The sequence below is a fragment of the Lepidothrix coronata genome, unplaced genomic scaffold, assembly GCF_001604755.1.
Source record: "Lepidothrix coronata isolate B3197 unplaced genomic scaffold, Lepidothrix_coronata-1.0 Scaffold17, whole genome shotgun sequence".
NCBI lineage: Eukaryota > Metazoa > Chordata > Aves > Passeriformes > Pipridae > Lepidothrix > Lepidothrix coronata.
Window position 1 is genome coordinate 5,824,269 of NW_016690197.1, and position 13,370 is coordinate 5,837,638.

The 13,370-nt window shown below is 36.1% G+C and overlaps 1 protein-coding gene across 41 annotated transcripts in view; it reads left to right on the top strand.

The window, feature by feature from the left end:
* KCNMA1 (potassium calcium-activated channel subfamily M alpha 1) overlaps positions 1 to 13,370 on the top strand; it is a 471,638-nt gene that overhangs the window by 391,274 nt on the left and 66,994 nt on the right. For 39 of the 41 annotated variants that reach the window (XM_017807020.1, XM_017807021.1, XM_017807041.1 and 36 more), the window contains one exon: positions 9,484 to 9,577. In XM_017807020.1, coding sequence (XP_017662509.1) covers positions 9,484 to 9,577 — 94 coding nt within the window. Of the gene's footprint in view, positions 1 to 4,919; positions 5,214 to 9,483; positions 9,578 to 13,370 lie in introns of all 41 variants that reach the window. The other 2 variants (XM_017807018.1, XM_017807019.1) reach the window with 1 other exon arrangement.

The window sequence follows — 13,370 nt, forward strand, 5'->3', positions numbered from 1 at the left end:
CCAAAAAAATCAAGTAAATTTGTAAACTAAATAGTTCATTGGCATAAAGTGATTTTTAAAAGGGGTGAATAATGTTTGGGTTTTTTTCCTAGCAAATAACAAATATTGTGATTAAACCATATTTTAATAGTATGCTAAACTCCAACCCCAACTGATCTGGCACATTTTCTTTTCTGAAACTACCTTTGATAAGAAATGCATTACAAACTCATCAGTTTAGCTTCCTGTTAACAAAGAGACAGCAGCCGTCTGGATTATTCTAGATCCGCAGTGAAACTGCCACACTATGTATGCTCAAACTAAAGCTGTGTAAGTTTGACAAGGGGCAGATGAATCCAGGAGTTATTGTGCAGGGGTTTAAGTCTATGCGGCAGCTGACGGTTGAAATAATCATCTATACATCGCTCTGAGCTAGCTGGGGAAAGGTTGAAGCTGTATATTTTCAACATATCTAGCCTAATGGTTAATCTGTTGTCTTGTACAGGGGGTGCTGGGTGGAATCACAGCAATAGCTGACAGTTTGGAGGAATTGCTGTGGGTATTTTCAGTTGCCTGATTCACAAAGTGGTAGGTAGCAAAGTCTAAACAGACTTGTCGTTGAATGAGGGAAGTCATGCTCACTGTCACTCCCATCAAAAGAACTCTGGTAGCCAAAAGCTCAATCAACATATTGATTATTTGCATTTAATAACACAGGGCTGCAGCTTGTCTTCACCCCCCACCCTGTGAAAGCTGAGCCAGATTGCAGAATGGTGACTGCTCCTTTGGAGGTCAGCTGGGAAAATGTTTAGGAGAAAGAGAACAGTTAAGTTGGGGGAAGAAATAAAATATTTCTTCAAACCAAGATAGTTTAACTGTTAGAAACACTCTCTGTACTTCTAGTGCTGGATCTGGCATATCTGCACAGTGACAATGCATTACTCACTACAGAGATTAAGGGGGTGCAGCATGAATTAGACTGAAACAAAAATGAAGTATCTGCAAGTGACAGCTCTGGCTGATGGCTGACTATGAAGGAAAACACTGTGCTAGTGTCTGGCGAAAAACAGTGCTGAAAGCCTAGCAGCTGATAGAGATGGGGGAGGAAAGGAGTAGTGGGTATTGGTGGTGGTTGTTTAGAATGTCTGGTTTTGGTCAGGATATTTTTTCTCCTTTAAAACACATTTTCATCTTCCCTTCCAGGCAAATCATGCTGAAGCCAGTTTCAGCCATTTTGTTGAAAGCAATGTACTGGTATTCTGCCTTGTTACATTTAAATTAAAGCTCAGCCCAGTTTTAAGTTATGGCAAGTGTATGCTCACAAGGAATAAATAGAGATTGCCATAGGCATTAGATTAACTCCATTGGTTGTTTTAAAAATGTTCAGGGAGTTGCAGATTGCAATTCAAATTATCTTCATTATAATAAATAAAATGTATAGAAATAGAAACAGGCATGATTCTCTAATGCAGTCTGTAGGCAAGTGTATATTCATTGAGCTTGAAAGGGAGTTCCTGAGGGTGGGGGTAAGGAATAGGAATATCAAAATACCTTTACAATTGCATTAATATCTCACATCTTATAGACATTATTTTAATTCTCTAATGGTAACAGGTTTCTTGGGCAAGTACTATACAGCATTTACTAAAAGTAAGTACCGTTCACTCAGGGTGCAATTAGAAAATACTACAGAAAATGGAATGTCTTACCCTTACTCTACTCTTATCCTGTTCCTTATTATTTATCATTCTTAGAAAGCAGTTGAAAATTTGCTCTCAAAATGACCAGTAAGTGTCTCTATTCTTAGGTACAATAATAATGCCTTACGTATACACAACAAGTGTCCTGAACAGTTCTAAGGAACTTGGGCAGAATAAACAATGCAGGCAGCACACTCATCCTGTGATCATTTGCATTGAAAATAAAGTCATATGTTATATTGCATAAAAAGAAATTAATCCAACTATGAGTAGAAAACCAGTTCTCTTTCAGTAGACTCGCTGGTGCTAAACTCATCACATACTTGGAAGAGAACCCTTGTGGCCTTGGAGGCTGTGGTTTGACATTGCACAACAGTACAACAAATTACCCCAATCCAGACAGTTTGATTGCCAAACCTAGAGAGGCAGTGACTACATGTAAGGATGTATTTAGTTTCATATAACTAACAGCAGTCTTCGCTTCCCAAATATGTTTTCTGTGGAAATCAGCCCACATAGTGGTGCAAGAACCCAATCAGATTTTAAAGAAATTATTAATAAAAATCAACTGCTTTTGCTGAACAACAGGGTGCTATTTAAGTGGTTTAGGTTCTGCACATTATAGTACATATCTGGTGAAGTGACAGTGTTGGCCTGTGTTTCTCACCTAATTGGGTAATACTGCTTTACTCTGAAAGCACCGTGCTTGCACATGTAGTTTACTGTGTATCCTGACATGCCTGTCTTTGGGGCACAGTGTGCATGCACAACTTGACAGTAACATTTACACTGAGTAATCAGTTTTATTTTTCTGTGGTAAGAAATATATAATTGTAGGAGGAACAGAGAGAGATATTATTATCTCTATGAAACATGAGATATTCAGATATTATATTATAATCCTTGCTTTTCATGATGGAGTAAAAAGACATGAGCCATAAACTTTTGGAATAAGAAAGAAACTTGTCCTATGTACAAGATATTTCACAGTTATCCACTATGGGGCTTCTTCAACTTTCATCTGAAGTAGCTGAGCTCTTGTCAGAGACAAGAAGCTAGAAGTCATGGAATGAAACCAGTAGTTAGAACTTTTAAATCTTGAATAATTTGACTGAACAAAAAAAGGCAACTTGTTATCCCCATGCTCAGTGTTTTGCTTTTCAGTAATAGTACCTGTCCACACTGTTGGAAATAAGGAGAAGTAGATTATGTTTTAAGCAGCTCAGTCTGCCTTCATGCTGAACAAGATCATGTGGGACTGTTAAATATGATGCCAAACACCAGATATGAAGCCATTACCAAAAGACAAGTATTTTTGTTCTGACTCATGCTGTGCCACTGCAAGCACAAAATCTTGGGACATCTTGCTCGTGTCTGCATGGAATATTCCAAAAGATGTACATTTTTATGGAACGTTATTGCTTAATAGTGAGGTCTGGTATCTGAAACCATCACTTAGTGAGCTCCAGAAGAGGCTGTGAAAAGATTATGATATTTATGAAACAACTTGATTGGGGCTGGATAAGCTTACCAAGTTTTGGTCTTCCATTGCATGTGAAGATACTTTGATGCAGGCATGTAGATTTTTGAAGATTATTGCCAATATTACTATCTATACTTTAAAAATAGAACCAAATTGATGCATATCTTCAAATACATGCTTGACCAGTGACTTGTGAAAGGGAGAGAGGTCTCTGCAGATATATTTTATCATCTGAAAATTGTTTCACCAGAGTAATATAAAAAATAGAAGTACAAAATTTGACAAAACCTCAGAAACTGAGGTAAAATCAGTAATTTTCAAGTGGTGTAACCAATATTATTCACAGTGTTTTTTTTTGTGGCAGTTTTCCTAATCAAAGATATATACTCTCCTCTGATGATTTAAAATATATGTGGACTGTGATGAGTATGCATTATTGTTATTATACTTTAAATGTTACTACTATTAGTAAAAAGCAGAGTAACATTGTGAATCAGACTCTAGTTCTTTCCTCACTGAATTTTCTATCTGCCTCAGTCAGAGTAGTAGCAAGCCATCAGTTCAGAGGTCACTGAATTAGAATGGATGCTTTATTACTAGCGAGTTGAACCTTGTTAAAAAGTACCTTCAAATGACTCTTGTAATTCCCATAGACCCACTTTTTTTGCAAAAGAGACAGATTTTGTGCTTGAAGAAAAATGGCAAGCATGGGGGTGCTATTTACTTATCTTCCCTGTTACCAGATGGTGTTTCTAGATGGTGGTGAACTAGACAAAGATGCCAAAAAACATACCGACCTCCTCAGTTACTTTGGAGCCACTAACTGCTCAATATTCTCCATACAATCTTTAAGGCAATTGAAACATATGGAAATAATGCTGCAAGTTTATCAGTCCACCAACTACTCCCCATCTAACCTCCTTACCTCATAATACATAACTAGATATAAGATCTTACTGGCTCAATAATACACCTTCTTCTCTATACTATACTCATTCAGAATGAAACAAGCATTCAAAGAAAACCTTTATTGCATATTTTTACCAGAAAAACATTTTTTTTACTGTTTTTACAGAAGGTGCCATTTGTTTGGGGGGAAGGAGGGTTATGTATTCGATTAGCTTTGATATATTAGTAATGGAAGACTAAGAATCACAGATAACTCCATATTTAGGAAACCAGATTTCTTAATTTTCTTTACAGAGGTGCTGTATATGACCTTCAGAAATTTACAGTATGCAGCACTGCTGAATAGCCAACCCTTTTAATGTAGATACCTAAACATCAGTTTAATTCCATAAGTATGCCTGCACAATTTTGAAGTGTTGACCTTACGTTTTCTATGATTCCTTATTTATTTTAATAGCAGCAGAGTGCTCTACCTCCCCTGTCATTTTCAGTACTTTCAAAGAAATAAACATCTTCCACACCTAGTAAATCTCTAAGCCTTTATCAACATGTGGGAAATAAGTGTTGCCTTAGACATACTTACTCTAGGATGAGATTATTGCTTAAAGGTGATAATATTGTGGAATAATCCTTTTATGAGTATTCTTTTATAAAAAGACATTTTCAGAAAAGAAAAAAAAGACAACCTTACGAAAGCTGCAGGTATAAACCTCTGTTTCTGCTTTTGGAACTGCTACTTTAGGCTTTAACATCTGTATTTCCATGTAATATCAAAACTGATTCATGCCTGTGGTTTGAAATAATTTTTAATACAAAGAAATTAATTTAAATCTTTTCTTATTATTTAGAAGTAAAGAATGCAGCTAGATCAAGTTACCCAAAATGCTCATATCAATTCAAGAATGCAACTACTAATGCATTGGTTGATGCCAAGTCCACTGAAGGAATCCTGGAACCTGTTCCACTTGTTAATAACCGTAAAGGGAGCCTCTTCCTACCCAACAACCCCTCGCTGCTGCACCTTAACTTACTGAGTTCTGTCGAACAAGGAAAATCTACGTACTGTAGATTGCAAAGGGCACTCAGCTTACCTGTAAAATACCGCTGCCACTCCCAAAAGCCTGGGTTGAACCAAGATCTCCGTAGGTAGCCCAGTAGTTGGATGCATAAGGCAACACAGATCGGTTTGTGCATGGTTTTGCAGTCTGTTTTCCATGTGCCTATGACATTACTAATGCTCTCTTAAGTGCTTACAGATGTGGGTTTCTCCAGATGTGGTGATTAATAAGTTAATTGAGATAGCTAGTCAACTAATGTTTCTGGGTGGTTTGTGCTTTACCTTTCAAAGGATTTATTTGCTCTGAAGCATTTACGTGCTAGGCAGAATGAATTTACTGGGTATTCCAGTTGATGTGATGTTCAATAACATAGATGTTATTTCAAATTTTGGTATTTTGGGGGCTTTAAAAAGGTGTCTGTAAACTGTTCTGCTAGTGACCCGGGAGAGGCAGTGAAGGGGACAGTTTTATTTTAAAAATAGTAAGAAAATAACAACAAAAAAAAGTTATGAACTTGTCCACTGTTTTGAAAGACATTCCCTTTATTTTGCTTTAGAAATGAAATGAAGAAAGTCAAGTAATATGTTGTTACAGATGTTCAACTCCACATTACGGCTGTTAAAATTACCAGCACATCTTAAACCAATTCATGGTATATTGTCTGGAGGTTATGTCATTGAAGTAATGAACACTCTTTACTCAAGAGTAAGCAAACACGTTAAAACATCAGTGTAACTTTAAATTAAACTCCAGCACAAACTGGAGCATCTGAAGCCTCATTAGACTTGCCTGACATTTTTCTAGCACTGAGTCTTCCTGAACTGCAAAACTGTTATTAGAACAACTGAACTGAAGGTTGATACAACAGTACATTAAGTGTTATACTTAGGGATGTGCAAACAAGCTCTTGAATCTATGAAATTCTGTGTCCAATTCTTGAACATATTTGCAATTTTCATGAAAGCTGGTAAAGAAAGTCTGCATAATATAATATGGCTGTATTTAATACAAATCCTGTAGTATAAAGACATGAAAAATAGTAAAAAATGGGGACTCATTAACAAAAGCAAGCATACAATATCAGAGTTGAGTTGTCATATATCACAGCCAATTACTCAAATATGGTTGTCTTTCATAAGAACAAGCAAATTTAAGACTCCCTTTTAAATTAATGCAGACACAGGAACCATGAAACTAAAATTATATTTAATTACTTTACTAAAAATTTTGCTAGGTCTATTTCTTTAAATATGCAGAAAATTGATGAGTATTTTGAAGAATGATAATTAAATATTTTTATATCCTGCTTACTACTAAGAAACCACTTGTGAGTTATCATTTCAAAATTTTGGGGAACCAAGCCATAGGTAATGGTATCCATTATATACTCTTCACATATTTCAACTTCATGGATTCCCTTCCCCCATTCTTATGGAGATGTGTTTCTAAAATACAGAAGCCCTGTAAACTCTGCACAGAGATTTCAACGAAAAGCAAAATCTTGTTTTTATGTGATATGATGAAGATAGATCTCCTTTCATTGCTACAGTGAGAATATATGGCTTCCTTGCTTGAACAAGGCATTGCTTTAGCAACAAATTGAGATTCCTCAGAAGGCTTTGCTAACAGGTGTTAATTAGTGAGCCACATTAACCTTGGGCTTTCCAGGCAATTGGTGACAGTGACGCAGTTTGAATATGACAAGCGCATATCCAAAAAAGGAGCTTACTTATTGCAGATGCAATGCCAAAAATAAGTGCAGACTGCTAGAAATGTACTTCTAGAAATGGTTATTCTGAATGATTACAGTAAGACTTTGGTTTTAATTGAGTGGCAGGTTAGTATCGCCTAGCAACACCAGAGAACACAAATGTTGGACTATAAAGTGCAAAAGCCTCTTATTGTACTAACTTTCAGAATTTGAAGGGATCAGACAGGAGTCTTATTAGCTAGCTGAAAACTTGGAAAAGTACTCTTTTTTAATGCTATTTTCTCTTGTTCATAGAAATATTTCTTGCAATAATATCTACAGTTGACTTATGTTAATGTAAGGTTTTGCACATGGTCTTGATGTATCTTCCTTAGACTGTTAAAATAGTGTGACAATACCCTTGTGGTGGCATATTGCATCTCTTGACAGACATGCTTTAACTCCATGTCATCAGATTAAATTAAGTAAAATTTAGAATTTTTACTACCAGGAGAGCAAAACAGATAATTTGTTGGTTTCCGGAAGGAACATTTTGCATGATTCTTGTTCATTTGATCTTCTAAGTGGTGGATTCAACAGATTAGAACTGAATATTTATATCTGATACAGAAAAAGAAAGCACAGTTTATATCTTGAAACCTATTGTCTGTGTGGAATAGCATATGAATAACTTTTTTTAGAGAAGTTTAAAAAAGACTAGACCATTTCCAAGAGTGTTTTGCAGAGCATGTTCTGAAACGCTCAAACACTTGCACTTTTTTTCAATCAGAAATACAAAGATATTACCAATAAAGTAATTCTGTGCATATTCACTTCATGGTACACATAGCTAAATACTAGAGCTAAATGCTCTAGTTTAATATGAACAAACTGCCACAGAATAAAAATTTCAATTTGTATATTTTTGAGAATTTTCTATGGGCTTAGTTATCTCTCAGCCAAACAAAGAATGGCACTTGACTGATCATCAACAAGCATTTACACTGCAGGATTCTGATCTGGAAAAAAAGAAAAGTCAAAGGAGAAGAAAATGGCTTTGTCTTTGGGGATGCTGCTCTAGAAGAGGAAAAAGTTAAGTTAGCCAATAAATCATTATTAGACAGTCCTTGTTCTAATCTAAATATTATTTTTGTACCACTCTTTGGGACATTTATTTTGGGATTAGCTTTGTTTGGTTGGGTTTTTTTTTTGTTTTCCCTTTGCAATGCTTTCTTTTGTTGTGAATCCCTTGTGCTTGGTGATGCCCGGTCATATAAAAAGAGAGCACATCTGTCTTTTCGGGGTCCAATTTTTTGGTCTTGACCAAGGCAAAATGAAGTTCCATAACAGGCTTGGGCAAACAGACAGACATGGCAGGCTAGAATGCAGACTGTAATGAAATTGTGTCAGAAAAGGGTTATAGCAAAAGGCTGTTGCTTTATTTTCTCCAAGATAAGTCTAAGGCAGGTGGCAGATAACCAGGTTTTGTTGTTTTTCCTATGTAGCTTGTTCCAATAGTATTTTTTTCTCAGCCTCTGCTTGTGCACTGCTAATGTGTACTAAGCTCTTTTAATATAGATACTACTGCTACTACTACTAATGTCTTTTCTTTTAGCTTTAAACAGCTTCCTAAGCATCAGTTACATTGTCTTCTAGTATATTTTTTGGTTAATACTAGAATGAAAAAAAATTATTTTTCCTTCTCTATATTAGAATAGATCAACATTAGTGTGAATTTGAGAAAGCAAGCATGAGATTATTCCCTTTGATAGCACATGTAAAGTTTACATGCAGATTATCAAGTGCAGTTATATAATCTTGAAGTAAGAAAGATGTTGGTTAATTCTTACAGATGAGTTCTTAGGAAACTGCACTTGTGTAAGCAATACATATTGTGACATAAGTTATCCAAGAGTAGTTTATGACTGGCAAACTGTACATGATTTTAATTCTAGAAATTGATCTGTCATTGAAAATGCACGTCATCCTCATTAAAAGATTGCATAACACATGCATCCTCTGTTATACAGGTATTGTCTCCCCACTTCCATTCAACCTCATTCTGTTCACTCCTGTTAAAACTCCCTTTTGTGAGAAGGGTAGAGCGATGAGGTCTGACTTGTGCTGGAGATCTGTGCACAATGGCAGGCTGCATTCACATTCCCGACGAACTGAATCATTGAACATCAAGGCATTGAATATTTTACATCTCTTCATGAAGACTCTGTTGTTTGGCATGTGAGGAGCAAGAACCAACTGGTGTCTAGTTCATTAGCAAAAGCAGGCTGGCAGCTGTTATGTTGATATTTCAAATAGTACTTTATCTGTCTGGATATATAGCAGAGCACTAATTCTATTTTTCTATAGCGCAGATTAACTGATAATAACTCTAAGAATAACCCGAATGTGGTTCCCCCCCTTTGTTTTTGAAGTATGAAACCAATTTGAACGCCTATGTTCAAAACCCTGATATTCTTCCCTGCTTCTCTTTCAAACCAATCTCTTCGACTAACATGTATTTGATTTTTATTACTGTTGGGCCTATGTTAGCAATGAAGTATCAGTGAGTGAATGGACATAGAGTGTGTGTTCTTTGCTACTTCAGTTGTATTTCACACTGCACTTAGAGCAGTACTTAATCTCATAAGTTCCTTATATTTCCAGTTGAAGATGAGCAGCCATCGACACTATCACCCAAAAAAAAGCAGCGAAACGGAGGCATGAGAAATTCACCCAACTCCTCACCCAAGCTGATGAGGTAAGACTGTAAGAAACCCATATCTTCATCTGCTTTCTTCCTTCCTTCCACTTCTCCTCCCCCCACATCAAAAATAAGCGGAGGGGGGTGAAAAAAAAGATTGTTAGATGGTTTCTGAAAGGCTGAAGTATTTATTCTGTCAGCTTGTCAGCAGTTAATGATAGAGCTGAAAAAAAATTCTGTCATGAAAAACAGTTTGAAAAGCTGTTTGAAAAATACATAGGCTTTAAAGTCTTAGCTGTCACCCTGTCCTGTCCATGTGTAGTTCTTAAACAGCAGTGGCACTAATGATAGCACTAACCAATCAGGGGAACTCATGTGGTTAGTTTGCCTCAGGCAATTCTCTTTTTGTTGGATTCCCTCTGAGTACTGTTTTCTGTACTTAAGGCCATATGTGAGATGTATCATCACAATCAAAAATGAACCTGAATATTACCTTCCTTTTATCCTGTCGATTGAAATCAAATTTCGGTTAATTGATTTAGACTGATAAAAAAGTCTAATAATATATGTACTTGCCAAAGCAAAGTTCAAAACTAACGCAGTTTTAGTCAAGCTAAAAGCACATTAATTATGAAATACAGGGATTTTTAAGAGGGTAGTATATACTCTAAAAATGGGTGATGAAAACATAATCTTGTTAGTGATATTTTTCCCCTGTTGCTATGTGTACATTATTTTACAACAGTACTCCTTTGCATAACTATGTAGTTTCCTTCCACAGGACAAATTACCTCTAAGAGATTTGTTAAAATGAGAACTGCAAAAAGAAATTGGAATCTATTAAAATAATATGGCATTTTCATTCTATCTCACTGTGCTTCACCTTTTACCTGCTCAAGTCAGTCAGAATAGGATCACATTGTAGACATAGAGTTTTCTGCAAGGAGGCTGTTCCTGCTCTGATTTTGCATATCTTAGGCAGTCAGGCTAGAACCTCAGTCCATAATTGTATCCATAAATACTATAGCAGAGATTTTCCACTGTATGTGTGTGTGTGTATATATATATATACACACAGAAAAATGTAAACTTATTGATACATGTAAACAGACACAATTATGCAATTTGAGATTTATGTGTGTGTATAACTGTGACTGCTCAAGTGAAAAAAAATGGATACAAATATATAATTCTTTCCATATATAAAATCCTTCAATATTTTTATTATTGACAATTATTTTGTTCCTTTAATGATTCTGGATATAGCTAGGTGATATTTCTCTTTGTATTTCAGTCACTAGACTGGAATTTTCTTTGGCCAGTTACAGAAACATCCATATTTGTTTATTGTTTCTGCAATGTAGGGCATATTCAAGGACGTAACTTCTACAAGTCGTCCTCATCTCTGTTTAGACTACAGAACCAAAAGTGAGATTGATTCACAGAAGAAAATGCACCCAGCTGTGGCTTTTTTTTTTCCTATTTACCATCTATTTCTGTTAAATGTATCATTAAAAGCTCTCTGACTTCCTGTTAGTTCAGCCTTGCCCATATGACACTGATTTACATGCTTGTTTACAGTTTATGAGGAAGAATAAAATGAGCATACTGGCAAACTTCTCATTTTTATGGTGCCAGTTGTCATGCTAGCATCGTTTTCAACTTACTTACCTTTGGACAGTCCTCTTATCTGGTGTTAATAGTTTTAACTGCTTAAAATTTAAACATATGGGAGATTTTCCCCCCTCACCTTCCCCCAAATCCTAATTTTGGGGAAGTAGAAGTAAAAAGAAAGAGAGAGGGAGAGAGAGAGAGAAAGAGCTGAAACATTTGGAGCTGAACACACTGTCCCTGTTTGCTATGTAAAGTATGCCTCATTTCTTTGATCTTGAGTAATAATAATTCTGGGGAGTTATACTGTTTTCATATGCTTCAAAGCTGTGTCAAAGTTTTGCTGCTTAAGGGTACTTCTTTATTCTATTGGCTCTTGGGTACTGAGATGACAGGTCCTCTGTACTAGGTGCAGGCTTTTTCAAGTCATAGCCTTCAGCAAAACATCAAATTACCAAATACAGGGTAACATACTTCTACACAAATGCCTTTCCTGTAGATATATTATACCATATATATTAAATACTTTAGTGTTACACGGTACATTTTATGTGCAATAGAAAGTGATGGTTTGAGGTAGCCTTAGGGGTACTTTTTTCCACAAGCAGAAAAAGCTAGTGTATACCGTATCAAGTATGGTTTTTACAGGACTTTCTGCCCGAAGGCCTTTGTAAATAAGTAATGATCAACAGATTGGCTGTGGGTTTTTGAAAAGCATGCCTGTGTCAGTTTGCATGATGGGGGAAGATTTTCAAAGTAGAGCCTGCTTTCATTGCCTGCTGAAGAGGGACTGAGGGAGAGTAGTCGTCCTGAGCCTGAGCTGTCTGCTCAGTAGCACATCAGAATTGCTAAACACAGGTTGAGCAGTGAGTGGAGAACTTGCCAGGCTTCCAAATCCAGACATTGTTTTCTTCCTCTTCTTCTCTGCTGCTAAATTTATTCTCCAGCCCTGTGTTCGCACCCTCAGCCGCTCCCCAGACCCAACCATCTCTTCATTTTACTTTTTATCTATACTGACTTAACTTTGGTTCAAGGTGCTAAATAAGACAACATGGATTGAATCAGAAGAGAGCTCTGTTAAGCTTTGTTTGTAATGGCCAAACTGTTTTCTTCTTTCCAATAAACAAAGGTGGATTGTATTATCTGCTATTTTGTATCCTCGTAGATTACTTAAAGTGACAGGTACTTGCTTTCCTGCCCAGAAATCTTTAGTGTATAGCAGCTAGAAGTACCCAAGAGGTAAATCTGTCATGTCTGTAGCTGATATTTATCTTTGCAAGTTTTTTCCTAAATTTACTTTAAAAGCTACTTTTCAAAGTCAGTTTTGACCCTGTCCCACCTGCCTTGAAACAGATGGCTACTTTGCAAATTTTTCCTCAGCTATGGTCCTGGATCTGGAGGGGTGCTGGAGGACAAGAAGTCTGGAGCATGAAAAGGACAAATATATGAGAAGTTCATTTAAAAAATTTTAATCTGAATTGTGATTCTTGAATCACATTCTGAGCATCCCTACAGTTAAGATAATGTTGAAAATGCCACATAGATTTCAGATTCCCACAGTGACTAGGTCAAATCAGGGAAGAAGGTATTGTGCTATGGGATAAAACTTTATGACTTCTGCTATAACTGAAATAGAACAGAGGATAGAAACTGTATCATAGGAATTCTCTGGGACATCATGACAAGTGATGTGACCTGGTCAGAAAATGGGAGTTTTTGAGATTTAGTCACACATAAGTAGAAAGCTGTATTACCAAATGTGAACCGGATAAATAGATTGGAGGCATCTTTTTAATGTCATCTTTTTGATGACCCTAAATTACAATAAATTACTGATATAAATAGGTGATTGACATAGAAATGCTCTTTGTGTACATCACAGATGGTCTAGATTCACATTTAGAAAGTCACTGTTCTAACTGAATCCTGCATCACATCAAATGACATGAGCAGAATCACACTGATGCAATACTGTAAGAGTCTAATAAATAAGAAACAAATATTTCAAATTCCAACAGTAGCTACAAATGCAAATTAACTAGAAAAATACTCTGCATCATCATGGTTATTTTTACCTGTCTTACATCAGCAAAAGTCTGTCCCATTAAACCCATAAGAACGTGGATACTTCTTAAAAATAACTTAAACTCCAACAGAAAAGAATGGCTACTTCTCCTGTTGAGATGTGAACACAAGGACATCCTATTATAATAAAAAGTAAAATTTAAATGGAAGCAAA